General features: G+C 48.3%; 1 protein-coding gene and 1 long non-coding RNA gene across 2 annotated transcripts; both read right to left on the bottom strand.

Moving 5' to 3' along the window:
• Window positions 1–709: 709 nt before the first annotated feature.
• Window positions 710–20,692, bottom strand: UBE2G2 (ubiquitin conjugating enzyme E2 G2). Its single transcript, XM_017826333.1, has 6 exons — window positions 20,598–20,692; window positions 13,894–13,929; window positions 13,752–13,797; window positions 8,381–8,499; window positions 4,461–4,601; window positions 710–2,622 (listed from the first exon to the last, which is right to left on the bottom strand). The coding sequence occupies exons 1-6, from the start codon at window positions 20,638–20,640 to the stop codon at window positions 2,510–2,512; spliced, it is 498 nt and encodes a 165-aa protein (XP_017681822.1). The 5' UTR covers window positions 20,641–20,692; the 3' UTR covers window positions 710–2,509.
• Window positions 20,693–21,727: 1,035 nt separating this feature from the next.
• On the bottom strand, window positions 21,728–24,508 carry LOC108502899. Its single transcript, XR_001876654.1, has 2 exons — window positions 24,221–24,508; window positions 21,728–22,455 (listed from the first exon to the last, which is right to left on the bottom strand). It is a non-coding gene; the product is annotated as an uncharacterized LOC108502899 (long non-coding RNA).
• Between the last annotated feature and the right edge of the window lie 1,339 nt (window positions 24,509–25,847).

Here is a 25,847-nt window from a genome sequence, read left to right as displayed (position 1 = left end):
TGAGCAAACAGCCACCACTTAGGACAGTTCTCACCTCGACACCAAGTCCTCTGAGGTGAACTTCTGCCTACATTTTGTCACTTACAAGAGTGCCTGGTAGGCATGTTCACTGGGTGGCTTCAAACACCTGAGTCAGCAAGCCTGCTGCATGCCAGTCACTTAAAAAAAAAGATTTTATTTCTAAACAGAGAGATTTGGGGACTATGGAAATTCTGAGTAGAAACTGGACATCTGAGCAACATGGTCTAGTGGAAGGTGTCCCTGCCCACGGCAGGGGGTTGGAACGAGATGGTCTTTAAGGTCCCTTCCCAGCCAAACCATTCAGTGATTCTATGATCTAAGTGTCCTTCTCAAATGCAAGGGCTAATATCAGCACATTCCAAATAAATTCACTTGTTGCATGTTCACGAGACCTTCCTAGGCCAGGCACATGGTTATAACAAGATTTTTGCAAGAAACAAACTGCACATCTGCCCGCTGTCAGGTTTTTGCAGTTTTCTTTGAATTACCCACCCATTGCCATCATTAGAGACAAGACATTTGCCTGAAAGGCCAAGCAACAGCAACCATGTCAGCTCTTCCACTGCCCTGAAGTATTCCCCATGTTTTAACTGGGTTAGAATAAACCCTTCCACTCCTTTGGAGCAAGTATCTTGGCCAGGTGGTTACCCGTACAAAACACCCACTGCAATACATTTGCGTACACCTATGAAAGGAGAAAATATAATCACTTTATTTTCAGTATACAGACTAAATCCCACCATAAAATCAAGATAATGAGCAAGCACACATGAATAAAACACTCTGCACTTAACCAAACCCCACTTTTGCCACGTCTGCTGAATCCATTGTTGGCCACGTGGCCCTTGCAGCTCTCCAGCGTTGTTCCCCAAAGTGGCTGCAGTGCTCCCAGGAGCAATCCTCCCTCCACTTCAATTCAAAAAACGCTCCCAGTTTGTGTAAAGTGCTACATTTTCCTGTATGCCTTGAAATACTAGTTAGGTACAACACTATTTTGTCATCTCTGCCTCCCAAGCTATGTCCGGTCCCCCTCCCACCCTTACATCAAAGCAACAATTACTTCTACAAGGAGGTAAAAATCAGCAAGTCGTAGCAATACAAACCCTTCAGAGGTGCAGAACGATGGCACAGTGCAATCTGCACCACAGAGAGCGAGACAGAAACACTGACGAGCTGTACCACGCACATGCACACGATCACCTCTGTAAAGCTTTCTCCACGCTGCGACTCCTTCCACGTCATGCGCTCTTCACATTAAAAGAAAACCAGCCCTTCTCAAATTTAGCCCGTTTAAAGCTGCCAACAAAGTTGGACTCTGTGTGCTGTCAATGGGCATGTTATTGCTTGTAGTAAATTGAAGATCTGGACCTACACGTGAGATTGGCTTGCAAAGCAGAAAGGTCAGCAGAGGCCCCTCAGCAGTTTTAGGAACTGATCGGCTGGTTTTTCCTGCACCCTTCATATCGGCTACAACACTGCAGTCCAAAACACGCATCGTACCATCCTCGAGAAGACAGTCCCTGTCTCCTCTGGCTCCTATTTAATACATAAGAGCACCCAGCGTAGAGTGTCACAGGTAATTTTAACAAGTTCATCATGTTCATCTTCGCTCGTTCACCTGAAAATGGGTGACCTGGGCTGTAACAGCAAAGGCCAGCAGCGCCGAATCCTCTCAAAAGCCACGTGTCACCAGAGGAGGAGCTCACAGAGCTGTCCGGCTGAACCTGGATCGAAGTGTTTCACAATCCAGTCTTTACACCTTGTGCCTCTAACTGAGTGTAAAGTTTACAACTGAGTGTCTTCAAGGAGTAATAAAGCAGCTCTTGGGATTTCTGCTAAGCCAACACTGACTCAAAGGCTCAGTACAAACTCACAGTGTCACACGGGAACACCAGCACCTTCCAGATCCCCAGCCAGCCCTCACAGCTCCCTACATCCTCTCTAAAGTTCCTTTCTTTGCTAACACACCCCAACTATAACCTTGCTTTGTAGCCTCTCCTGCTAACTATACTTTTCAAATCAGATCTGACTGCAAATGCTGCCCTTAACCTAGAGAGTATCATAAAATGGATAGATTATTTTCTGTCTACTACTGCTCCAGATGCAATTCTACCTAAAAAACCACAACTAATTCTTCCAGCAGCTGACCCAAACCAGCACTGCTCTCCAACAGCAAATGGGTGAGGGCGGGCTGCAGATTGCCAGGTCTCCAGGCTTTCCACACCACGAAGTGAGGTAGCAACAAGCAGCCTTTGAAACAGCATTGTCTCTGTATTTTTTCCCTAGCACTGAATCCCCTTTCCACACAGTTTAGCTTGGTGAACTAGAGGCTTCTCTGGAGCAGCGGAAGAAAAGAGATGGTAAATAAATAACAAATGATAAGAACTAGGCCAATAGTTTTACAAAGTTTTCCTTTTTGGTACCAGCACTGAGCACTGCTCGTTTCCAGGTGGAGAGAAATACAAAACACTTCAGTCTCTCTGTGAGCTTAAAGTCCGAGTGACTTCTGCACAATCTGCTTGGCAATTTTGTTAAATTGTTCTCTGTCTTCCCGCCACATCTTGGAGGCGTCTACGTTGGCTCCACTTTCATCATTTGGCTCTGAAACGAGAAAGACTGAAAGGTAAGTGGGCAATGGAACAAGACCTTCTTTCTTCTTCAAGAATGCCACTCCCCCGAGGCTTTGACACACTTCTCCTCCTTGGGACTACAGAAACACCACTAAAGAACACCCAGTGATAGCTCCCAGATTCCCAAACAGCTCTGATTTAACTGACCACAAGAGAAAGGATATCACAGCAAGGTCGAGTTTAGGAGAGAAACAAGTGGCAGAGGAAAAGGACTTCCTTTTGTTTGTGCTCTCAGCAGCAGAGCCCCACCAAGCACATGGCCAACACAATGGGGCACCCCCAGCGCCGTCAAGGGGTTTTCAAACCGCACGTTGCTCCCTGCAAAATGTTCTTTCCTGGTTCTGCAGCTTCCCAGACACAAAGCCCCCACAACCAGGCCACCCAAACAGGCTCCGTCACTCACTGAGATGGCTTGTTCTATTAAAAAACAACAAAACAAACCAAGGAAACCCAGAGAATGCTTTCATTTCTGCAACATCCCTCATCTGAGGATTTCGGAGCACTTTAGAAAGCACATGAAGTGCTGGGGTCAGGGGGGCTCCCCATTAGAAAAGAGGTAAGTGGAAACACAGGACTTATCAGGTTTGTGGGCAGCCTACAGCAGGACACTGTCCCAGGATTACACGAGGCACTGAGACAGAACACACACTGCCCATTTCCCTTCACACACTAGTCCAAACCCACTCTGGCCCAGTTCATGGCAGGCATCTCAGGCTCACATCCTTCTCAACATGAGATGGTCCACCTGTAAAAACCAGTAGGTGTGCAGGTCACCCAGTCTAGCAAACTTGGGCTTATGCTACCTGCAGAGCCAGAGCTGAGAGTTGGCCAGCAGCCTGAAAGAAGCTGATGTTTTAGCCTAATTACTCCAAAAGCCATGGGAAAACAGGATGCACAGGCAGAGAATGAGACCATGTTGACTCCTGCACTTACCAGTCTAGGTAAGGCTGCACCACAAACCAAGCTCTTCGAGGCCATGGGAAGCCCAGCAAGGTACTGTTTGCCTGCACAGCTTCCCATCAGCAGGTTACTATTCCAAAGCTAAAACAGTCCCACGTAGGAATCTGCTGCTTGCCCTTTGATCAGCTTTGCTGCTTCTAAACCCATTTATCCTTCAAAGCCAATTCTAAGGGACACGGCTCTGCCCTCTTCAGGCAGTTCAGTGGCTCTGTCCACTATGTGGGAAAGGATCCATCTTTCAGGGAGCTGTACGTGACAGAGCTGATCCACGGCCCTCACTGGATTTAGGAAAAAACATTTAAAAGGCTGCACAAAGAGTTTTTCACCCCAGGTCTCATCTCAGGAAGCCTTCCCCTGAACCAGAGATGGCAGAGTGGGGCACATTCCCAGGCCAGGAATAACAAAGAGAAATGGAGGGTGCTGGCTTCTGAATCACAGAGGCCATGGGCTCCAGCTTACTGTACTGGTTAGATCTGGCAACACTCCAGCTGCCAAAGCCAAATCCAACAACAGCTTTAAGAGCTGAACGGACACCACAGCAAATACAAAGAAGCTTTTGTCCAGGAGCAGGGAACCAGCTGAGCCTCTGGAACCATCTGACCAGCGCCACCAGCTCGGTTGCTGCCAACCTGGAAGGAAAGCCTTGCTGGGAACACCTGGTTACTGATTCAGTCGCATTTTTTTCCAATTCTTTTCAGAAAACTGGTTTATTAATAAATAAATAACAAGGCTTTAAGAACTGTAGTTGCTGCTGAGCAGCTTTACATGTGCTTTGCTCACTTAACAAAGCAAGCAGCAAGAGGCAGCTCCAGCTGACTCAGGACCTGCTGAGAGAACAGCACTGCTCACCTGCCAGCATGCTGACAACCGACAGGAGGATCTTCTCCACGCTCTGCACGGGACTCCACCGCTCTGCGCTGCTCTCGTATCCCATGGGATCATCCCCGGGAGCATGAAGGATAGAGATGCAGACTCTCCCATCTGGGTAAACTGAGCAAGAAGTATAGAGGATTGGTTGTTACTCAGTGGAAACACTTGGCTTCTCCAGATCTTTAGCCTTTGTATTGACTGAGGCCAAACCCAGTTTTAAACTTCCCCTTCCAAAGGCAAGAGGGGACAAAATCCGAAAGACAAAAATTTTTAAGCAAATCTAACAAAGTCCTTCCCCAACAGAAATCTTCTGGGAGCACTCGTGTCATTTAATAACCAGTGACAGGCTCCATGGGAAACATAATAGATGTAGCCTGGTGGAATAAGGCACGGATTTATGCACAGACACAGTTCCAAGCAGGTAACCAGTCCTACTTAAATGGAACTGAATGCACTGAACACACACTGGAGTCCTCCACTGGACCGTGACTGTGAAAATAATTAAGCAAAGGAGGGAAAAGTGTTACGTTAAATACGCTATAAACATAAGTGTGATAAAAAATAAAGTGTTGTGCTAAAAACCATAACATAAATATATCATAAAGAATAGAACTGATCTTATTTTGAACATTACTGATATGCAATCAGAAGAATTCCCACAACTTTTTTTTTTTTTTTACCATTTTGCTTAAAGCTCAGCTGCATTAAAGCACGGGAAACAAGGAAACCTATGAATTAAAAGTTTCAGGCATCTTCCCCTCTACACCTTTAGCACAAGCAAAGTGTCTGCAACAGTACAATTTGTCTTAACAGAGACTGGACTCCACTGACTTGGTAATAAACCAAACAAAGGTTGAAGAGGAAACACAAAGAGAATACAGTTGGAAACACTGCTCTAGCAACATGGCCTAATTCTGCAGCCTCCCAAGGAAGGACAACTTTAGCCAAGTACTTTAAGTGCTTCAATTCCTCAGGTGACCAAACCTGTGCCACTGCCAGGGAAGCAAGACAAAACGAAGCGGGAATGACCGCTGGAAGCAGCTGTGCTCATTTCCAGCTCCTTCCATTCACCCAGCTATGTCTGCACAAGCCTGTGACACGTAAGCTCTGTGGAAGACTTTTATTTACATCCCCTCCTGCAGCCCCAGGCTGGGGACTGGAGCCGGTCTAGCTGTCCTTGGAAGAGGAGGAAACAGCAGGTGCTAAATCAGCACTTCTTGCAAGTTAGGAACCCACTGGCAGAAGGTGCTTCACTGTAAGTGACTCTCCTGTTTCTGTGCAGGGCCTCATTTCAAACAGCAGGAACACAGCGGCACAGTCAAGATGGCAAAGGCTGATTCCAGGAAGACATACTCATCTTCTCCCTCTCCGCTCAGGTGAGACCTCACCTGCAGTGCTGCCTCCAGCTCTGGGGACCTCAACATCAGAAGGATGTGGAGCTGCTAGAACACGTCCAAAGGTGGCCACAGAGATGCTCTGAGGGCTGGAGCCCCTCTGCTCTGGAGACAGCCTGGGAGAGCTGGGGGTGTTCAGCCTGAAGAAGAAAAGGCTCTGGGGAGGCCTTGGAGTGCCTGAAGGGGCTCCAAGAGAGCTGAAGAGGGATTTTGGACAAGGGCCTGGACAGGACGAGGGGGAATGGCTTCCCACTGCCAGAGGGCAGGGTTAGGGAAGAATTGGGATATTGGGAAGAAATTCTTTCCTGTGAGGGTGGTGAGGCCCTGGCACAGGTTGCCCAGAGAAGCTGTGGCTGCGCCTCCCTGGAAGTGTCCAATGCCAGGTTGGATGGGGCTTGGAGCAACCTGGTCTAGGGGAAGGTGTCCCTGCCCATGGCACGGTGTTGGAATGACATGGGCTTTCAGGTCCCTTCCAACAATCCCTTCCAATCCCCCCTGACGATCCTATGATCCTTCCATGTCGTCGCTCAGTGCTAATGCAAGCACTGCCACTAATCACTACTTTGAAGTTGCCTTCACCAGAGCATCCAAGAAGGTCATTTTAATTTAAGAGAAGATAGTTCAGAGGTGTTTTGATTCCCCCTTCACATAACATAAACTGCAATGATGAGGGAACACAGCAGACTTTTTAAATGTTTTCCTTGCAATTTCTCACAGTAGGATGAACAGGCACTTAAGGAACAGAAAAAGCAGAGCTGCAGGCTTTCTGGGTAGAATCAGCCCAGCACAACCCCAGCTGAGAAGAAAGACTCAAGTGCCTACTTCAGGTGATCTAAACTTCAGACTTACAAGACCCAGAGTTTTAAAGAACTGAGCTGACCCCCTAGTATGCTCCAGTTAACCACATGGAAGAAACACCCATATGTAAAGCCACCCTGTAACACAGAGTCAGGCAGTTTGTGCTTCTCTGCACCCCACTCTTCCTGGCAATGCTGCACACAACGTAGCTGCCAGCAGCAAACCTCAAGGCAAGGCCCCAGCGGGAGCTGCAGAGCATTGTGTGGGCACGGATTTGCTCACGGAGACCAGTCCTGGCAAGAATTTTGGGTGAATTAGTCCAGCTGGAGCAAGGTGCCGATGTGGCCACACTGCTTCCAAGTGCCAAATGCTGCCCTGCTGTGGACACCAGAGCTCCAGAGGTGATGCCACACTGCCTTAGGCATGTCCACACATTTCCACCCTGTGACATGCAGGTGTGTCTTCCCAGGAGAACAGAAAGATGTGGATTAAATGGGCAAGAACCTGCACGAGCGGTGCTTCCAGAAGGGAAGAACAGAACAACTTCACAAAATTGCAAAACTCCTTGGAATAGGATGAAATAAATTGATTCCCAGCTGAAGTTACGACTTGTGTTTTGCAAATGTGGGAACATCAGCTGGAGAGGAAGCATTAGGCAGGAGGGCAGCATTTGCCTTTTATTGCTCCCAAGTGGCAGAGACCTAACAGCCTAGAACACAGATGCAGCCCACCAAACCTGGGTGATGACAAACAACCTTTACAGAATCCATGTTGATTCAGAAGATGTCATAAGCAATGATTTTACACAGAATTTCAAGGCTGATGCCAGAAGGCAGTGCTCCAGGCTGCAAAGGGGGAGTTTATGGTTTTTTTCATGTCCAAGGCTCAAACCTGTTAGCTGTACTTCTTGTTACTGCAATTACTTCCACTGAAGACTCTTAAGATAATATTGGTTGGAAAAGATCTCTGTGATCATGGAGTACAAGTGGAATCAGAATTGCAGAGCAAAGGTCAGCAAAGTCTTAATATTAAATGCCCAGCAAATGTGTCGTCTGCTTGGACAGAGCACTCTGTATTTCAGAAAGATCCCACCAGAAATGTTAAACAAACCTGTGACTTCATGCTGCCTGATGAAGCTGCACCCACACTTTGGTGAACATGAACAACTTTTCACTCATTAAAATAACACCAAACTACCTAAATACAAGCCACAGAGCAAGACTGAGCTAAAGAAGCATATGGACCACGTTCTCAGGCACATGGTGTGGTTCTTGGGGTGTCCTGCACAGGGCCAGGAGTTGGACTCGATGATTCTGATAGGTCACTTCCAACCCAGTCTATTCTATGATTCTATGACTGAAAAGAGCCTGTATTAATTCACTAAGTCTCACATCATGTATAGAAGATTCAGCTGTAGATTCAGCTTTATCCAATAGTTACAATAGTTACTATACCCAGGCAGTGAATTTTTTTGGAATCCTTACTGGACTGTTAAGGAGCAAAAAGTTTACAAGGAGTAATGTGATTAACAGAAAAGGACCCTAAACCAGAGAAAAACTGGACAGCTGAATGCTGCTGCTGCATGGCCAAGGCTGGAAAGGGAGAGAACCACCCTCAGGAAGGACACCAGCTCTCCTGCTGCACAAATTTGTTTTTAAAGTGCACAAGCAACCCACTCCCCTGTGCATCCTGCTGCATCAGACTCACTGTTGGGATGGAACATCTCGCACGTGAACCTCATCTTCGGAGGACTCAACGGGTAGTCGAGTGGAAAGCTCAGGATAGCAGGGAAAACACCATACTCAAAACAGGTGTCTTCAGGACCCCTAGAAACAGGTAAAACATTATTCGCCAGTTTTAAACAGCTCTTTCACCCAAATTCTTGTCTAAATGAGATGTCTGAAGCTTCAGTTAGATCATCTTCTCTGGGAAACAAAGAGTTAACGTGCTCTTACCCCACACCTCATAAACTTAAATCCAAATACAAGGCTTGGGAGGCAAGGGGGAAATCAAAGCTTGCACACTAAATTACTAGGAAGGTCACAACACTGTTTAATTAGCAGGGTGTGTCTGGATATAATTGGAGTATCTGGCTCCAAGGCATGTTCCAGGATTTGAGCGTCTGCACGTCAAGAGAAAGCAGAGGCAGGTGTGGGACTCCTCTGCCTTTGAAGATACTGTTATGCTGCACAAGACAGAGATGTCAAATGCTGGAGCTCAAAAATAAATTATAAGCCTCACAGAGATCCCAGCTGCCAGTCTAGAGAACAACCACACAAACATTTATCGCTGTCTGATGCAGAAAACACAGCAAGGATTTGCAAAAATAAAAACAGAGCCCTGAGACCATAACTGCCAGAGGAGATGCAGGACAACAATGTGTCTTTGCAGACTTCAGGTATTGAGTTTGTCCTCCCTCGAGTGCATGTGGAGAACAAATGGCTTCACCAGGGTTCTTGTAGAAACATTTCCTTATTGTGTTCCGCATCTAGTTCAAAGTGCAGCCGAGTCGAGAACATGAAGACAACTATTTTACCCTGCCTGTATAAAACACTTTTGAAAAGTGAGCAGAAAAAAAAGTTCATTAGCCATGATTTATTCAAACTTGATGAACCATCTGGAAGTTGTAACACAAACATGATTTCCCCTGATTGGAAAAATGACGAAATAAGCTTCAGCACCAAAAATCGTAGCCAGGGAAACCTCATATATTTAGTAAAAAGCCCTTCAAACAAAGGTTCTACTGACTGGGAAATAAGGTTTAGGAATATATTCATGCCTTCCCCTCCCAATCCCCATTCCCTGTGCCAGAAAGAACATTAAAAGTTCAAGGATTCCTAACAATTAAGACAGCCATTGATAACCTAGAGAAAAAGAAAACCAAGAGCAGCAAATCCTAAAGCCTTACGAACCTCTCTCTCTCAAACTTTGGGACTCAAAAGACTTGGCTGGTAGATAAACACAAGAACTATGTGATTTAAACCCGAACATTGACACTGGCAGGTAAGATAAGAGAAATGCATCAATAGTCTGCAAGAATGAAAGCTAAATTGTCTCAACCACTTTGTTCCCTTTCCGGCCTTTTCCCTAAATTTAGCTGGGATTCAATTCACATCTGAGAGTAAACTGAATGCATTTTTTCATGACCATTTTAATTCCAGCTGCATTTTAAAGGCTTATTGTTGAACTTCTGAGAGTATGTACATACAGGCATTGAAAAGCTGGTGGGTGTCTTATGTTCTGTTTTGAGAGCAAACCCACAGCCTTGAGGGCTCTTCTGTCAAATAGGCTCAACCCAACACACTCCATTTTCGGCCCTGCTTTTGTTTTAGCCACTCAGCGCTGCCAGGATCAACTTCAAAGAAATTATTAAAGTTAATCCAAGACAGCATTTGCAGCTACAAAACACTCAGCATTTGAACTTAACAGCATCACTTTCAGCTCAGAAAGGACATCAGCAGGGCCTGGGAGGTAAGAGCAAGGCAGCTTCTGCAATCACTCCCTTGCTCTGCAGTGATTCCACAGCTGACTTGAAGCATGAAAATGAGAAACTCTAACCTCCACGAGCCGGCTATTACTCAGGCAAGGGGCTGAAAAGGGTGGTGGGTTTCTGCCAAAATAAGAGGGAAAAGTGCCTTGACGAGGACAGCTCATGGGGATTGTTTAGTCTGGAGAAAAGGAGGCTCCGGGGGATCTTCTTGCTCTTTACAACTCCCTGACAGGAAGGTCAAGCGAAATGAGGGTCAGGCTCTGCTCCCAGGGAACAAGAGACAGGACAAGAGGAAACGGCCAAAAGTTGTGCAGGGGAGGTTTAGATTGGATATTAGGGAAAATTTCTCCCCTGAAAGGGTGGTCAGGCACTGGCACAGGCTGCCCAGCACAGCGGTGGAGTCACCATCCCTGAAAGTGTTCAAAAACACGGAGATGTGGCACATGGGGACATGGTTTAGCGGTGGATTTGGCAGTGCTAGGGGGAAAGGTTGGACATGATGGTCTCAGAAGATCTTTTCCAACCTTAATGACTCCGTGATTCTTAATTCTATAATCACACTTCAAATACATTTGTAAATGGCTTATTTGTAAAAAGATAACTGGAAAAAGACCAAACCCCACAATCATGAGATGCCCAAAAGAGGAATGGAGACAAAAGTCATAAGCTTAATTATAGCTCTAATTACCTTTCTAGATGGCTTTTTGAAAAGTTGACTTCAATTTATATTGTTTAGTTTTTAAGCAACCTTTAGGCTAATAAAGTTCTTAACAATCGTGTGGTTTTGTGTCTTTTGGGGATAAACTGTAACAGCAACACACACTTGTACATGGCAACTAGAGAGGGCAAAACTCGGCCTTGAAATGCTAAATCCATGAAAACGAGACAGCCTGAAGGACCTCACACAGCGCTAAGGAATTGGGCAGCGTAAGGCAAACTCTCCTGAAACGCTGTTGCAAAGATCTGACTTTCAGAAATACTCCCCACCTCCGCTGTTCAGAAAGGTTTCCACCTGGTATTTTCAGCTCTTGATCTATTACACTCATTTTGGGAGCGTAAGAGCTGTTCTGTCCTTCAGACATGTCAATACAGCCTTAACATTTATATGTCTCACATTCCTCCAGCACTGCTGCTCCGGGCAAGAACACTGGAAATACAAATTATTATTTCCATTATTTAAAAAGACATTATTTTATCTCTGAGCCAAGTTCTTACATCAATCTGTGTAACATTACCCAGCCCACCTCTGAACTGATAAATGAGAGATGTCTTTTCTCTCCTAGGTCCCTTTTTTTAAATTTATTTGCCATTACGTGTGCTCTAGCTTTATATAAATTGGGTGAAGGAAAAAAGTATTCTGTTCTTTTCACTATCACGTTACTTAGATTTTGCACATCATCCGTCTGAATATCTGAAGCCAGCTTTACTCTAATTTCCTCATCTGCACACCTCTCATTCCCAGAATCTCATACAGCACATTTGAGATTACAAAACACTGGAAGAGATCACCACAAATACAAACAAGAGGTGTAGCTTGCTTTCCAAAGGTATGCAAACACTGCTCCTAACAGGGCTTGTAAAGAGATGAAAGTAACCAAACGTGTTTAGGGTAAACATGTTTCTATTGTACCACAGCTTCAGAATTGAGCAGATCTTAAAATATAACTTGATTATGACACACACACAATATAGAAACCAAAATGAAAGCACCTCCTCCGCCTCTCATTTTCCGCTGACAAAGACCTGAAGCTCAACACTCAGCACTTTAAAGGGCTTTCAAGTCTGCAAGCAGCAACTTCGTTCTTTAGGAACATTATGGGAAATATGGAAAAGAACTGTCTAGGCTAAACCAAAGCTCTACTCAGCCACAGAGCCTCTGCTAAGAGAAAGTACCAAGAGGCAGGAATATTCCAAGAAGTGCATTAAATCCTCTGGGATTTCCACTCCCAGCAATGCACAGCTGTCTGACCTGCAATTTGGCACATTGCAAAGCACATGTGCTGACTATGCCACTCGCAGAAAGAGAAGGCATTAAGACCCTGCAGCCAAAATCTCTGGTGTCGGGCAACAACCAACCTATTTCCATGCTAAGTGTTTAATTTCAGGGGACTGAGCTACCAGGAAGCACAACCTGTTATCCCAAGAGAAATCGCTGCACATAAGCAGAGGCATTTGCCAACTCTTCCCATCAGTGAGCAAACAAGCAGTGGTAATCCAAACCTCCACTTACCAAGGCCTAAAATAACTCAGAGGCTCCTGCTTGCCATACAGCAGGATCACCCACACAGCTTGTGTGGAACAGGGGATTCGCTACAGCCCGGGATGCTTTGGTATTGGTTGTGTGCCTGAGCCCAAGAGAGAGAAACCTTGTTTTTCATCCCTAGACAATACACTCCCAGCAAACCGAGCTAGGAAAACTCTGCCACCCACGCCAGCTGAGAATCTCACCAGTCAGCACTGGTGGTTGCAGGGAAAACCTGCCCAGAGCCCAGTGGGGACGGAGCGAGTGGGGCCACGGCCACCACCTGCTGCCCTGAGTCCTCCAGGACCCCCCAGCCCTGGCTGAAGGAAAGGAAATCACCAATTCTTTCTACCCCAACAACAGACCATCAGATTCAAGATGAACTTAGTGGTTTAAAGCTTCTTCCTCTTCTAATTGTGTAGCATTTGCATAAACTGTCAGATGTGAGTGACAAAGGTCTCCTTTCTTCTCCTCTGCCATTTTAGAACTTTGTTTTGTAAAAAACACAAGTCATTCCACGTACTCAAAGTTCCCAAAAGTACAGCATGACTAAGAGTACAAGAAAGAAGTAAGACAACTCCTAAGACACTGGTCAGGAAGATTTTGTCTTTTCATGGCTAATTTTGCTACCAACAACCATACCCATCAGCTGGGGAGTGGAAGGGAGAGAACACAGCTTTTTAAAGGAGTCTTTGCCACCCCCAAAACACAACAGGTTTTTCAGAGCTATTCACCAAAAGAAGAGCTTTCCATACAGAACCACTGCACTCAACTCTTCACAACACCAATCTATTCATGAAGTTTAAAGAATTACAAAAGATTTTTTTTTATTTAACTATGAATAGTTTTTCAGATCAAAACCTTTCAATTTTTCTAGAAAAAAGACTGGATAGTAAGTAAACTAATTCTAGGCATTGATTTTTTTTTCTCCTGTCACTAATAATCTGTGTATTTTGCTCCACTTAAAATCTGCCCTGCATCTGCAGTTAAGCAATGTTCCAACAGCTCTGTGATCTACAAGCAATTTGTTGTTTCCTACAGCGTTTGTAAATGTAACACAGTCAAGGGAGCCCAAATGAGGATTCCTGAAAAATTTGCAAGCTTATTATTATGACACCTGTACAACAAGTGATCACAAGTTGTACACTTCACCAATGCTGTCTCTATCATCCTGGTTAAAATCCAAATATAACTCCCTGTTTAGGTAAGAGAAGGAATTCCCAACCAAGGTAGGCCAAGGCTGATGTCATACAGAACTGATAGTAATTTTTTTACATTCTTGGTCTCCTAGAAACTAATCACAGCATGCAACTGCTGATTTCAGACACAAAACAATATTAACTCACATGATCAGGGCTTCCCATTCAAAGAAGTTCTCTTCGTTCATGGGACCTGTGAAACAAAACAGCACAGTGCTCAGTGCATTGTTCTGCCACCTGGACACAAGGTTACAGCTCCAGAGTGCACAAACCCCACTCGGCTCCTCACCTGCCACGATCCCTTCAGGTGGGTTCAGGGTCAGCTCTGTGAAAACAGAAACACAAGGAAGGTTAAGGTGACCTGTGGGCCCGAGCATTTTGGGTGGTGTTTGCTTTGGCCACAGCTTAGCACAGAGGCCCCACCACCAAACACCCTTGGAGAACAGCTTGAGGATACCATGGGAGGAATCCCCTGGCCGTGCTTCACTGAGCAAAACTTCACATCCAGGAGGCCCAGGATCCCACCACTGACAATTTAACTGCTACATGCAAGACAAGTTTTCTAGACAAAATTATCTGGCACTTTGGGCTTCTTCAGCCTCCCAGAATTAGTCTTAGAATCACAGAATTGTTTAGGTTGAAAAAGACCTCCAGGGTCATCGAGTCTACTATCTTCCCAGGGGCAACAATTTAAAAATGAGAGGGAAAACAAAAACTCTCCACAGAGCCTGAGAAACACCCCCCTCTGGGACCTCTGTGGTATCTGCAATTACAAACTCAACAGCCTACAAAGAGGTTGTATTACTGTGACCTCTATGCACCCATTCAGGTTTGATGCACTTCAGTACAAAACCCAGAATGAGACAAAAGCAGGAGAAGCAGAGACGTTCATACAATAACCTCCGGCATCAGCCCCCCCATTTCAAGCCTGGTGAAGCCCAGTAACACCATGTGCTGATAAAAGAGCAACCAGGTTTTCTCCTGTCTAGTGGAATGACCATCAGCTTCCAGTTTCTGATGTCCTGCAGGGTGGCAGCAGCAGGGGAGGCACAGTTCAGCTGCACACAGGCAACCAGTGGCCTGCAGTCCCGGGGGTTCAACACCAGCCCCACAGTGCTGGCGGGTCAGCCAGTGGGACTGGTGGCAGGAGGTGACACTCCCAGCTGCTTTTCCAGCACAGTGTTTCCTAACCAATGGCCTGTGGAGCACCAGTAGCCTGTAACATAGAACACAGCCACAAGAACCACCATGCTCATTCCCACGCAGGAAAACGAGCAGGAACATGGACCCAGGCAATATGGGAAGTCACAAACCAATAAATGAAACGATTGACCTAATTTCTGTTAGGTTGCAGGTGAAAACTGCTGCATGGAACAGATTTCTGTCTTAGAACAGCTCCTTTACTGTAGGGTTCAAAGATGTGCCAAGATGCCTTGACAGGAGAGACTGTGAAACTCTCCCCTCACGTTGCCCTTAACCTTGGCACAGCCCTCTCTGAAGTTCCAAAGCCCAGAAGCCCCAGACTGAAACTCAGCCTTACGGTTTCCCACAATGTCCTGACATTCAGGGACAGGTTTTTCCAGCTTCACAGTGGGTCTCCAGCAGCTTTTATTGCTGATGCTTTTAGATAGAAAGAGGGAGATGTCAAACCCAGGAGCTCCCGGAATCATTTTGCTCCATCTTGTGGCTCTCTCTAAGAAAATCCCTCTGATGTTTCCCATGATTTCCCTGGAAAAGCCAGCAGCACCTGTGTATCCCCTGTGGTGGCAGCCAAGCAGAGGTGTGCCATACAGCTCTCTCCATTCCAACGAAAACCAGGGCAATGGGTCAAAGCCCACAGAGCAAAGGGTCTTCATGAGATCACAGGTTCGATTCTCCACTTCCTTGCTCAGCTCTCCCCTTGGAGAAAGAGGTTTTTCACTCTTAAGGATCAGGCAAAGTGAGAACTGGGCAGTCAGGGGCACAAGAGGTTTGATTTTGCGTGGCTGCTGCTACACCTGGTCATTGAGAAAGGAAAAACCTCTTTTCCACAGGGATGGTCACATCCTACCCAATGATTTCTCTAAAGCTGTTCAAGCACAGTTTTCAGAGCTGCACAGCATGAACTGCTGGGATCTGACACAGCATTAGCTGCTTCAGGCTCACCAGACCCTCCAAAAATGGAATGTTAGGGGGTAGTTTTTCCAATTATTTATACATGAGCAGCAAAAAGCAGTGAAAGGCTAAAACGAATGCTCAGATCAAAAGCAGAATGACTTTGACAGACCAGCTAGGCCAAACACTCTCCCTCAGTGAAGAGATTTTCTCTAATATCCTATCCAAACCTCCCCTGGTGCTACGTGAGGCTGTTGTTACCTGGGAGCAGAGCATGACTCCCACCTGGCTCCCCCCTCCTGTCAGGGAGTTGTAGAGAGTGAGAAGGTCCCCCTTGAGCCTCCTTTTCTCCAGGCTGAGCCCCCCGGGCTCCCTCAGCCTCTCCTCATGAGAGTTGTGCTCCAGACCCTTCCCTAGTTCCATTACCCTTCTTTGGAAAGCAAGGAGCTGAGCCCTCTGCCCAGGCTAAGCATGGACAGTATCCAACAGAAGGCACTGACAGGGAAAATACAGATCCTGAAGCTACACCTACTGCTGTAGAGAGGCAGCTTGCCCAAACTTGATGCAGCAGCTAGCTCTTTGGGGCAGGCAAAGAAGAGTTTGGGTTGGAGGGACCTTAACACTCATCAAGTTCCATCCCCTGGGATGGGCAGGGATGCCACCCACTAGACCAGGTTGCTCAGGGTCCCATCCAGCCTGGCCTTGAACAATCAAAGCCAGGACACCTATGCTGACATTCCACATGGTGCTAACTGCCAGAGCTGCCACCAGCAAGATCCGTGGGATAAAGCAGCCTCCTGGTGTGCCCAGGGAGCTCGCTCCCCCTAGGTAAGCCTTGGGTTCCTTTTGTAAATAACTTACACAGAAGTGATGGTCAAAGAAATGATTGCTGAATGTTGAGAGCTCTGTAACAAGTCAAACCAGCCCAACCCAGTCTGTTCAGAAACATGTTGCCCAGCTCACATAACCAGGGTGAAAAACAACACCATGTGTGGAAGACCACCAGAGGTCCCTAAAGACACCAAGGTGAAGAAAACCCCACCAGTGGAAGATGGTGGAATGTTCTGTAACCACCTATGGAACTGGTATGGATACTTCTGGCTAATAAATAGGTGTACCACCTGGAGCCAAGGATGCACGTTAGGAGGAGCCATCCCCCCTGCATCCAGCACTGTAATAAAGTAAAACCTGCTTCTAATACTACAACTGGTGTTAAGGAGTTTTATTCCAGAGTCTTGGCTTCCTACAGAGTACACACACGAGCAGAAAAGTCCCACTAAGAGGTTCCGAGAGGTTGCTGAGGACGACTTAATTTGCAAAAAAGAACAAAACAGCAAGCCAAGGAAGGAATCAGCTTTGAAAGAGATAAAGGGGAAAGCCAGGAAAGTTGTTGCTTGTAAGCTCAAAACAGCTGACACTACAGAACTGTGAGGCTTCTATTGGGAACCTGGGGCAGATCTGGTGCACAATCAACACCTTCATTTCATTTGCTCTTTGTGGAGTCATTATCAGCCAATTCCACCCGGGAGACTGTTCTCAGGAAAACTGAAAACACACCTTCTTGTTAAAGGTCTTAATAAAGAGACTGATCGCATCCTGATAAGAGAAGTTCAACAGTATGCTTTTTTTCTAAAAGCTGCACCTAATTTAGGTACCTCCAAGGGGATTAAAAACCCGGGACTCGGGGAAACATTAAGGGCTTGCTCACTGCCCTATCTGAAAGCATCTGGACTGAGACACTTGAAAACGGCCAGTTTTCTTCTGGCTCCACAGAACTCTTCCCAAGCAATAAGGATGGGAGGCACTCACTGAAGCGCTGCCAGGTCCAGAAGATGTATTATTCCCGTGAATTCTCGAATCTCACAACATAAATCTCGTATTTTTAACCCGACAGCACTCCCAAAGATACCTGTTGGCATTACAATCTACTGCTCTATTGCCTGTTTGTACCAGGAAGGAAATACAGGGCATACAACCAGGCACAATAGTTCTCAGGTCTCTAGAGATCTGACTTAATTCTTCCAAAGTAACCCATTTTAGATTTGAAATTTCAGCCAGTGTAAGATATCTTCAAGATCCTGCAGCCAGGAAGCAGTAAACCTTCCATCTCTTTAACTCTTGTAAATACAAGCTGCTACTGAGAGACTAATATCAGGTCTTAATACTATTACACATCTAGAATTAACAACAGACTCTATAAAAATAACAGACAAAACCCAACAGACTCTAATAAAAATAATGCCTTTTTTTATATCTGATTTTTTTGAAAGCTTTAGCCAAATCAGTTCTGGCAGAGTAGATAATAAATATGAGGCAGAAAAAAAGCCAAACGTGCAAACAAAGATCTAAATGAGGACAAAAAAATGAATCCATATGATGTGGCTGTCCACACCCACCATCCCTTTCTTTTTCTAAAGAAAACCAGAGCAATTTCACAGCCTCTCACAAAATGGAATAATGTATTTGGGCTCTGACAGGTAGAAACTCCTCACAATGTCAAGCATTTTTCACATAAAGCAACAATAAATACATATTACATAAAGATTTAAACGTGTGCGCACACGCACAGAGAAAAACAAAGACCAAAACTGAAAAAGAAAAGGAAAGAATCGGAAGTCTGGCAAGCAAAATACATCCCCCAGCAAGGGACTGACTGCCAAACACCTCTGTCATGACTAGAAGTAACTAAAGAGGAGAGATAGAAAGGAGAAAGAGGGAAAGTAAAAGATTGTGTTCACCAGTTTCTACAAAGACTGAAAACCATCTTCATGTTCACATTCACCCAGTGCCTGCATCCACACCAGCAACTCACATCACCGGGGGGAAGGGAAAGTTCACACGAAGCTGAACCTCAGACTACAGCTCAGTCCCAAGGCAGGGCTTGCTCTTTTTCTGCAAAAAGGGGCAGCAGAACTGCTCGTGACCAGGAACTGTTTCTGTTCTTCAAAATAACTTTTGCTGAAATTCTGCACAGGGCGTGACAGCTTCTGAAGAGCTACGACTCACTGCCAGCCTTTTGTGAAACACTCGGGGAGGGGTTTAAGTCAGCCTTGATTCTGGGGGCTGTAGCAGGGTTTGAGGTGCTCAGGGAAAGTAACAACCCGGAAAAGGCACGTGCAGCACAGGAAAATCCAGGCAGCAACAGACACCAGAGCGTCTGGATAACTGCACTGCTGCAACTTGGGTTTCCAGAATTCAAAGCACTGTGCAGTTAGTCACATTAATTTTTTACAATACTGTGTTTTATTGGAGGTGGGGAAGTGTTTCTAAAGGCAGATCACAGATCAAACATTATCTCAGTTCATGACTAGTGTTACCCCGGGAAACCAGGCAGAGAAGATTCACCTCATGTCTGTCCGTGGCATTAAGTAATTTTTCTGATGCCCTTTAATATAATTTTTTTCCTAAAGATTTCATTCATACAAGACACTCCAGTCAGATCTCTGAGTCTCTCTCAACAACAAAGGATCAAAAATGCTTTTTGGGGACTGAGGGGATTGATGCAAGAGAGCAGACAGAAGCAGAGCCAAGTCTTTCTGTGGTTGTTTTTCAGGTCAGTGCCTCTGGATCACAACGGAAAATGCAGATTTCTAGGACACACAGGCTTTGCCCACACACCCACGGGGCTTGCCCACCACTCCCAGCTGTCAGTGTCACCCCCTGAGCGGGGGGAGCCTGGCCCCCCAAACCCCTGTGTGACAGCTCAGCTTACAGACCTGTGCTCTGGGAACAGGCGTGGTGTTGGCAGGGAACGTGTGCCTATAAATACTCTATTTTACTCAGGCTGGAATCTTCCACTAAACCATGGCAGAGAGAGAAACAACTACCCGCCCCTGGACAGTCTGGGGAGTGCAGTAAGTGACCTTCCCTAGAGCAGTTCTTAAAGCCCAGCTCCCTCTTTTCTCACCAAACACTTTGTTTCTGCATTTTAACTCCTTTCCATAATAAATAAAAGGCAGAGCATCAGAGCCCAAAAGCAAGGAGTTAAACAAACAAATATTTCTTGCCAACAAAAGGCGCCTTCGGACACCTCTCAAGCTCACCAGGGAGCAGATGATTCATCCCAGGAGAAGTGGGATTCCCAGGGGGACCCAGTCCCTGCTCCCTGTGGGGGGCTGGTCTGGATCACTGCTTTCCACCTCCTGCAAGTCACGTCTCACGCTGATTTTTAAACAAACAAGCAAGTCTATGTCCTTGATCACTACATCCGAGTTTAAATGCTCTCACTAACTACTTCAGTTAAGGACAAAATCCCAGAATTGTTTGGGTTGGAAGAAACTGTAAAGATCATCTCGTTCCAAACCCCTGCCACGGGCAGGGACACCTTCCACTACACCAGGTTGTTCCAAGCCCCGTCCAACCTGGCTTTGAACACTTCCAGGGATGAAGCAGCCACAACCAGAAGGTGTCTATCCTGGCAAACACCTCTAATGATCTTTGAGATAACGAAGCTCTGCAACAGAGACTTTCCACATCCGGAAAATCTTAACAGGGAAAAGCATGAAAGTAACTGGCCGCTTGCCCAGGGTTCCCAGCCTCGCCCATGACTAAGCTCCTGGAGCCGCGGAGTGCCCGATGTGTCCCCCGCACACCGCCCGCCCCCCGTGTCCCGGGGCACAGGCTGTGTCCCACCTGCGAGAGGGGGCCGCGGTGCCGGGCGTGCCCCCCTTCGCCACAGCTGCTCCCCAAAGCCCGCGGTGCCCCGTGCTCGGTACCCCTCACCCCCCGCCCCGGGGGCTCTGTACGGACGCGGGGAGGGCCCTGCAGCCGGTGGGGCAGGGGCAGGAAGGTCCGCGGCCTGGCCTGGCCTGCCCCGCCACCGCCCCGCGGGCCCTCCCGGGCTGTGGGAAGGATCCCGGCAGGAGGGGCAGCGCGGGAAACCCAGGGAGCGCGACTCACGCTTGTACTCGGCCATGAGCCGCTTCAGCGCCGTCCCCGCCATGGCGCGGCCCCGCCGCCGCTTCCGGGTGCGCGGCCAGAGCGCCCGGGGGTGGGGATGGGGGGAGGCGCTCTATCCCGCCGCCCGCGCCTCTATGGTAGCGCCCAGTCCTCCAGCAGGCGCCGCGCGTGCCCAGGAACGCAGCGGGAATTCCCGCTCCCGCGGGCGAGCCCGGGGGAAGCGACGGGAACGCGGCAGCTGCTGCGCCGGGGTGGGAGAGAGGGTAATACGCAAAATGCTGCATTGTGCGGCAACGCCCCCCCCCCCGGAGCGGGGTCTGTGCGGCAGCGCCGCCCCCTCCCAGGGGGATTTTGTGCAAGTGGTGCCTGGAGCGGCTCCCGCACGTGCCCTTCCCGCCAGGACAGGGCCACAGAGAGCACGAGGCGGGAGCCCGAGTCCCAGGCCGGATTGATTCACCGTGTGCAACAGCAAAGGGCGACGCATCAACGTACAAATCCAGGAGCAGACAACGGGATCCGCGGGATGTCCCACCCCAGCCCACCAACAGGAACACGAAAAAGGGAACGGGGGCCCTTCCAGCGAGATTCCTACAAGCGGGAGCAGATCTAACGTGGCCAAATGGAAAGAGAAAAGGCTGGTATGAATCCCATGGAGCAGCAGGACGGCCTGAGTTAAAATTCCCCTGGAACGGGCTCCACGCAGCCCAAACCACCACACAAATCATTAAACTTCGAAAGGTTAGGGAGACAGGAGAGCGGGTGATTATTTTGAAGACACCTCTCTCCTCGCTCACCCGCTTTTCTGCACGGTTTGGTGACATTGAAAAGTGCTTCCCCCCCCCCCCCCCTCCCATTTATCAAGTTTATCTACCAAAAACAAGTACTGAAAAGAAACCTGAGGCTGCAGACTTCTGGTACCCAGGGTGAAACAGAATCGAAATTAAGGGAGCAGAAGAAAGGGACAGGAGCTGCCTGGCACTCAGCAAACGGCTGGAATTTCAGCAATGGGATTTTTATAAGCTTCTACAGCAAAAAACACCACTGCTCTATTGCGAGCATTGGTTTTGAACCAACTGCCCTGCCACCTCCAGTTCTGCAATAATTCAGGACAAAAAAAAAAATCTCATTTCTGCATAAAAAAAGTATATTTTGGACACCTTTATCATAACATGACAAAACACATGTAAACCTTCAGTATTTGAACTCTACTGTAAGTATTGTCTCATGTTCCAGCCTGTGCCGAGGGCTCAGTGCCACCCAAGGGACCGACTGCGTTTGCAACACGAGCTAAGAACTTAAAACCAGTACCTCTGTTCCTCCTCTTGGGTGCCTCCTAAAAGTAAACTTTCATGCTCAAAACTAGCATGAAAATACACTGATTTACATAATTTGAGTTAAACAGAGGTGCAAGACTGAACAGAGCCAGGAATGAACGCTCCACGTCCCAACACATGGATGAATGTTCAGGCTATAGGTTTAAAGAAAGAAAATAAATATAGTAAAAACAATTAAAAAAAATAACAGCAGAGAGAATACGCATGAGTTAATCTGAACTTAAATCAAGCTGGCCCAATTCAAATGCTGATCCATCCCTGCAGATACTGTTTTGACTTGTGCATGCAGAATGTCAAAGGCAACAAGCAACTTTGGTAAATGTCCTCTGAAGTTTTGAGGAGCCCCGTGTGATTGGAATGCTCATTTGTTCACTATTAAAATAGCAAATTCGAGGACAGATGAGAGAGTCAGGTGAGATGAGGATCCTGAAACTCCTCTTTCTCCAAAGGACAGCGTGTCTTAGCACCCTCCACCTGTCTGCTGCTGGAACACATTGATCGTGTCTTCATCTTCCGTCTCTTAACTGTGGGAGTAACACAGGAATTATTTTAACATTTTAAAAATATGGAAATTATAAGTAACACAGAAGACTTGAAAGACACACGATGACAAAAGCACTTGCTTTCCGCTCCTAACCAGCAACAGAGCACTTCAGGGATAACTTAATTAATTAACACAGGAAACACTTTCCCTCAGTCAACCTGAACAAAATACTTGGAACATGCTAAACTCAGAGCAACTATTTCAGGATCATTTTGATTTCAAGCCCCTTTAATCATCACACAGACATCAGAATATCTGTGTAGCAATTTGCAGCAAGAGTGTTTTTCATACCTACGCAGGTGTTTCTGCTTCCTTAATTGGCTGTCCATCAAACCGGAATATAATCTGCCTCATTGACAAACCCTGTGAGTTCTAAGTAATTAACATGAGAAACCACGCTCGTGTTTCCAAATCCAAACTAAGTATTCATGGATTTACTGTCAGAACAAATGTTAACAAAATTAACACTCAAAAGACAAGGAGGAATGGATTCAAACTGACAGAGAGTAGGCTTAGGTTAGATATTAGGAAGTTCTTCCCTGTGAGGGTGGTGAGGCACAGGTACAGGCTGCCCAGAGAAGCTGTGGCTGCCCCATCCCTGGAAGTGTTCAAGGCCAGGTTGAACAGGGCTTAAAACAACCTGGGATAGTGTAAGGTGTCCCTGCTAATGGCAGGGGTTTGGAACGAGATGGGCTTTAAGGTCCCTTTCCACCCAAACCGTCCTGTGGTTCTATGATTTAAATTTAATCATCAGGACAAATACAAGAGCATATCTGTCTCCTTTTCTACACTGAGGAAGGCTGAATGTTGGTAAGTTTATATTGCCCTTAAAACCTGAGTTAACACTCAACTGAAACCTGTTTTGACAGTGTTTAATCACACGAGGAAGTCTTTATTCCCTGTCAATCCCTGAGGGATTGAGCACTGCTCTGCCCTCTCAAATCCTTGCAAATCCCTGTGTGATTCACCCTTCTGTCACACACAGAGCCAAAGGAATACTAAAATTCCATGCACCTCTGCAAAACCCTAAGTATTCACCCCTCCTTCCCAAACAGAGAGATGTCTCGATGCAGCAGGCACAGAACAGAGCAGCATGTAAAGTTTGAGTAAGTGAAGAAAGCATCCTGCTAGTAACAGATGAGGGGAAACACTGGCAAACTCCTCTTCCAAAGCCATTTACATCCCCACCCTCTGCTCTGTGTAAAGCAGAGGCATTGAGGGCTCTAGGCTCAGGAACTGGGATGGTGGGGCTACATCCCTTTCCAGTTTAGGAAGGCACCAAGGAACAGCCTCTGACACGGAGCAGCCAACAAACACCTGCAAACACAGCAGTCCCAACTGCATTGGGCAGTGGGAGGGACATGGGAAGGGAGAAGGAAAAAGCCTATGAGGAAGCTGTGGGATGGAAGAATTACTTTTGTGCCATTTTCCAAATAGAAAATGCACTCAAAGTTGATGAAGTTTTCAGAGATAACAGGACTGAGGATCAGCGAATTGTCTCAGGGCCAGGATCAGAACTGGAGGAACTCTGGTAGCGCTGCCACGGGACATCAGGGAAAACACGTGAGGAGCTAAAGGAAACATCCACTCACTGAGAACTGCACACCGAGAAGCTGCCAGCATCCCAACTCCTCGCTCTCCCGCACGCCTGGATAGGCTCACTCCGCCGCACCGGCACGTTCCGGGCTCCGGGCAGGGAAGCAGCGAGGGGACCCTTGCCCGGGGGGCGCGGGGTCGGTGCCTACCTGAGCCCGCAGTACGCCTTCATGAGCTTGCCCAGCGGGGCGAGCCGCTTCATTTTGAACTGCACCACGGACCCGCGCTGCCCCGCAACTTTCAGGCTGATCTACTCGTTCTCTCTTTTCACGCCTTCCCGGATGGGACACGGCAGGGCGCGCCGGGTTCAGAGCTCAGCCGGGAGAGTCGCGCGGTCCCTACGGAGGCCGGCCCGCCTGCGCCTCCCCGCGGCCCGCCCCGCAGTCTTGTCCCGCTAGCCCAGCGGGCAGGGCGGGGCCCGGGACGCGGCGGAGGGACCGCTCCTCTGCCCGACTCCGCCCGCGCCTCACCCGGGGCTTCTCCTCCGACATGGTGGGGGGCCACGCCCCCTCCAGCGCGCGCCTCGGCCACGCCCCCGCCCCGCCCGCCCGGCTCCGCCCCTGGGTCACGTGAGCAGGAGCGGTCACCGGGGCCTGTCCTGGCGGCCGCTCCCCAAAGTGCGTCACGAGGCGGGGGGCGGGGCAAAGGAGGCGGGGCAAAAGGGGGCGTGACCGAGACTATACCAGAGCTTCCCGGCGGGGCCGCAAGGGGGCGCTGTGCGGGACCGGCACGGGATACCCGGGCGGGGGTTTAGGAACACTGCCCGGGGCTTTGGGAGCACTGCCCGGGGCTTTGGGAGCACTGCCCGGGGCTCTGGGAACACTGCCCGGGGCTTTGGGAACACTGCCCGGGGCTCTGGGAGCACTGCCCGGGGCTCTGGGAACACTGTCCGGGGCTTTGGGAACATTGTCCGGGGCAGCCGCGAGACACCTCCCGGAATACCCCTTCCCGGCCGCACGGCACCGCCTGGCAGTGGGGAACACAGGAGTACGGGCCTTCCAGCCCCAAAGCACAGCCCGCCCGCGGTCTCCAGGCCGGCCCAGCACAGACCGGCCCTGCCCAGGGGCACGGGCGAAGAGGCAGCAGGGTGGGATGTTGGCGCTGCTGCGGGACCCCCTGCAGGGAGGGACCGGAACAGCTCTGGGCTTCTTCAGAGGAGACCCCCTACATACGAGGCCCAGCCAGGCTGGGGCCGCTTCTCCCACGGGCAGCACAGACAGGTGCCCTTTGGCCGGTGGCTGTGCCAGGGCTGTGCCAGCCCCAGGGATCCAGTGCCTCCCCAGGGATTGCAGCCCTCCAGAGCACAGGGGTGTGCGGGGCCAGGAGATGAGAAGAGGATCTGCCCCAAGCCTCCATCTCGGCCTGTTTCCCTGCCCTGACCTTCAGAAAAGCACACACTGGCCCCTTTGGCATCTCCTCAAGCAGTCGCAGGGGACTTTTCCTTAACCTTTCTTCTTCTCTTCTGGACTGCATCCCCATGGGGATGAGCAAAGCAGCACCGAAGCAACTAGGAAAAGCCCCTCTCCTCTAGTTCCATCATCTACATTCCTCCCCCTCTGCTGGTTCTTCAGCCACAGCCCACCTTCTCTGACGGCCGCATCCTTCCCTTTCCCACAGCTCCCACTCCCCCAGTCCTGCAGCAAGGAGCAGATGAGTAGAAGAAACCAGCTAAAGCTCGTGTAGGAATAACATGGGTTTTTTAATTCACGGGGCCCACAAAGGCTCCGGTTCAAAGGGGATGAAGGGGAGGCGGCGCACGTAGTCCCCCGAGGCCAG

Source organism: Lepidothrix coronata, unplaced genomic scaffold (assembly GCF_001604755.1).
Source record: "Lepidothrix coronata isolate B3197 unplaced genomic scaffold, Lepidothrix_coronata-1.0 Scaffold125, whole genome shotgun sequence".
Taxonomy (NCBI): Eukaryota; Metazoa; Chordata; class Aves; order Passeriformes; family Pipridae; genus Lepidothrix; species Lepidothrix coronata.
This window is presented reverse-complemented; position numbering and strand designations above follow the sequence as displayed.

Bases quoted from the DNA above. Each gene is read 5' to 3' on its own strand.
- UBE2G2 (XM_017826333.1), bottom strand. From the start codon at position 20,640: ATGGCGGGGACGGCGCTGAAGCGGCTCATGGCCGAGTACAAGC. The intron at 13,930-20,597 runs GTGAGTCGCGCT...CTGTTTTCACAG, and splicing joins GCTCATGGCCGAGTACAAGC to AGCTGACCCTGAACCCACCT. The intron at 13,798-13,893 runs GTGAGGAGCCGA...TTTGTTTCACAG, and splicing joins ACCTGAAGGGATCGTGGCAG to GTCCCATGAACGAAGAGAAC.